The sequence below is a fragment of the Chrysochloris asiatica genome, unplaced genomic scaffold (assembly GCF_000296735.1).
Source record: "Chrysochloris asiatica unplaced genomic scaffold, ChrAsi1.0 scaffold00741, whole genome shotgun sequence".
Taxonomy (NCBI): Eukaryota; Metazoa; Chordata; class Mammalia; order Afrosoricida; family Chrysochloridae; genus Chrysochloris; species Chrysochloris asiatica.
In genome coordinates this window covers 33,538-35,104 of record NW_006409259.1, presented here as the reverse complement: position 1 = coordinate 35,104, position 1,567 = coordinate 33,538, and the positions used below count along the sequence as shown (strand labels likewise).

The window sequence follows — 1,567 nt, the reverse complement described above, 5'->3', positions numbered from 1 at the left end:
AAGACAGAAGAATTAATGTTTTTGAACTGTAGTGTTGGTGAAGAATTTTGAATTTACATTGAATGCCAAAAGAACAAACAAATCAGTCTTAGAAGTAACACAATCCCAATGCTCCTTAAAATCCAAGATAGTGAGATTACAGCTCAATGACTTTGGACACATCATCAGGAAAGACCAATTGCTAGAAAAGGAAATCATGCTTAATAAAATCATGCTTGAAAAAAATGAAGAGACCTCTCTATGAGATGGATTGACACAATTTCTGCAACAGTGGATTCAAACAGACCAATGATCATGAAGAGTGTGCAGGACCAGTCCACATTTCATTCTGTTATACACATGGTCACCATGAGTTGGAATAAAAACTTACCTATAGGCTGGCAGTCAAATATGGATTTCTATCTCCAGAGCCATTCTCTCAACCGTCTAACTGAGTCAGGGAGAGTTCTAGACTTTGGTAAAAGTGGGCATTTTTTGTTTGTCTTTGCACTAGATCTGCACTTATTGTAGTTATTTATTGATACTTCTCTTCCTCTGTTCTCACCTCTTGTTTCCTCTTCTTTGAACTTGGTGGTCTCATCCATTGCATAGGGAAAGAAAATGTTAAGCGTCTGCCTGGTTTTCTGCTAATTCCTGGTAGGGCAGCACAAGTTACTTCTGTTTTCCATTTTCCCCCAACACCAATCCCATGTTTTATTATCTACGACACTCTACTTCTCTCTACAGAAAACTTTTGAGTCAACTCTGTGGTACCAATATTCATGTAATAAAAGTCAAAGGCTTTATGTGTTTACTACAATGGACTGACTACATACCTTATCAGCTGCCATGGAAAAGTATTTGAAGGCAGTGGCATTATTTTGGGGTGCTGCAGCATTCCCCTCTAAATACATCTAGGAAAAAAATTTAAAGATGGTTTTAAAAACTAAGGAATTTGAGGGTGATGAAAAATTGGAAACTAGATATAACTGGATTGTATATTTAAAAATGATTTTGTAATGTGAATTTAACCTCAATTTAAAAATCTAATAAGGACAGTATCTATCTACTCCATTCAAAGTATCTACTCTAAGGCATACTTGTATTTACTCATATGTTTCCTTATATTTCAGTTTTTTGTATGTGGCACTTCTGAAAGTAGAGCATTTGTCCCTGTGGTTACTTATGCAAATTGGCTACAAGGAGCCAAGGGTGGCACTTGAGGAGTATATGGTCTTTGAAGGAGAAAGCTGTCTCTCTGGAGGAATGCCTTACAATTGCTGTTCAAGGATCTCTCATCAGAGGGGGCAGAAGGATGGCTTTTGGTCAACTTGGAACTGGTTCTTATTCCAAGGGTGGAAAGAGGGAGGCATCTATCTGGGCTGAGATTTATATGAAATGTCTTCTCACATACACAACTAGTCTGCATCTCCTGGTACATGCTGATGGAGAAATCCATCACTGGGGTACACTCAGCCAAGGAGTCATGGGGCAGGTACACTTTCAAGTCTACTTTATGTGCTCCAGATAAAGGTTGCTGTTGTACCTGAAAATTCACCACTCTCAGACAGTTATTACTTAGGAGGCA

General features: G+C 38.3%; 1 protein-coding gene across 1 annotated transcript in view; it reads right to left on the bottom strand.

Annotated features, from left to right (window-relative positions):
- LOC102827893 (protein sel-1 homolog 2-like) overlaps positions 1 to 1,567 on the bottom strand; it is a gene marked incomplete at its 5' end in the record, with an annotated part of 67,077 nt that overhangs the window by 52,911 nt on the left and 12,599 nt on the right. The window contains 2 exons of the mRNA XM_006877977.1: positions 816 to 893; positions 1,394 to 1,525. Coding sequence (XP_006878039.1) covers positions 816 to 893; positions 1,394 to 1,525 — 210 coding nt within the window. The remainder of the gene's footprint in view (positions 1 to 815; positions 894 to 1,393; positions 1,526 to 1,567) is intronic.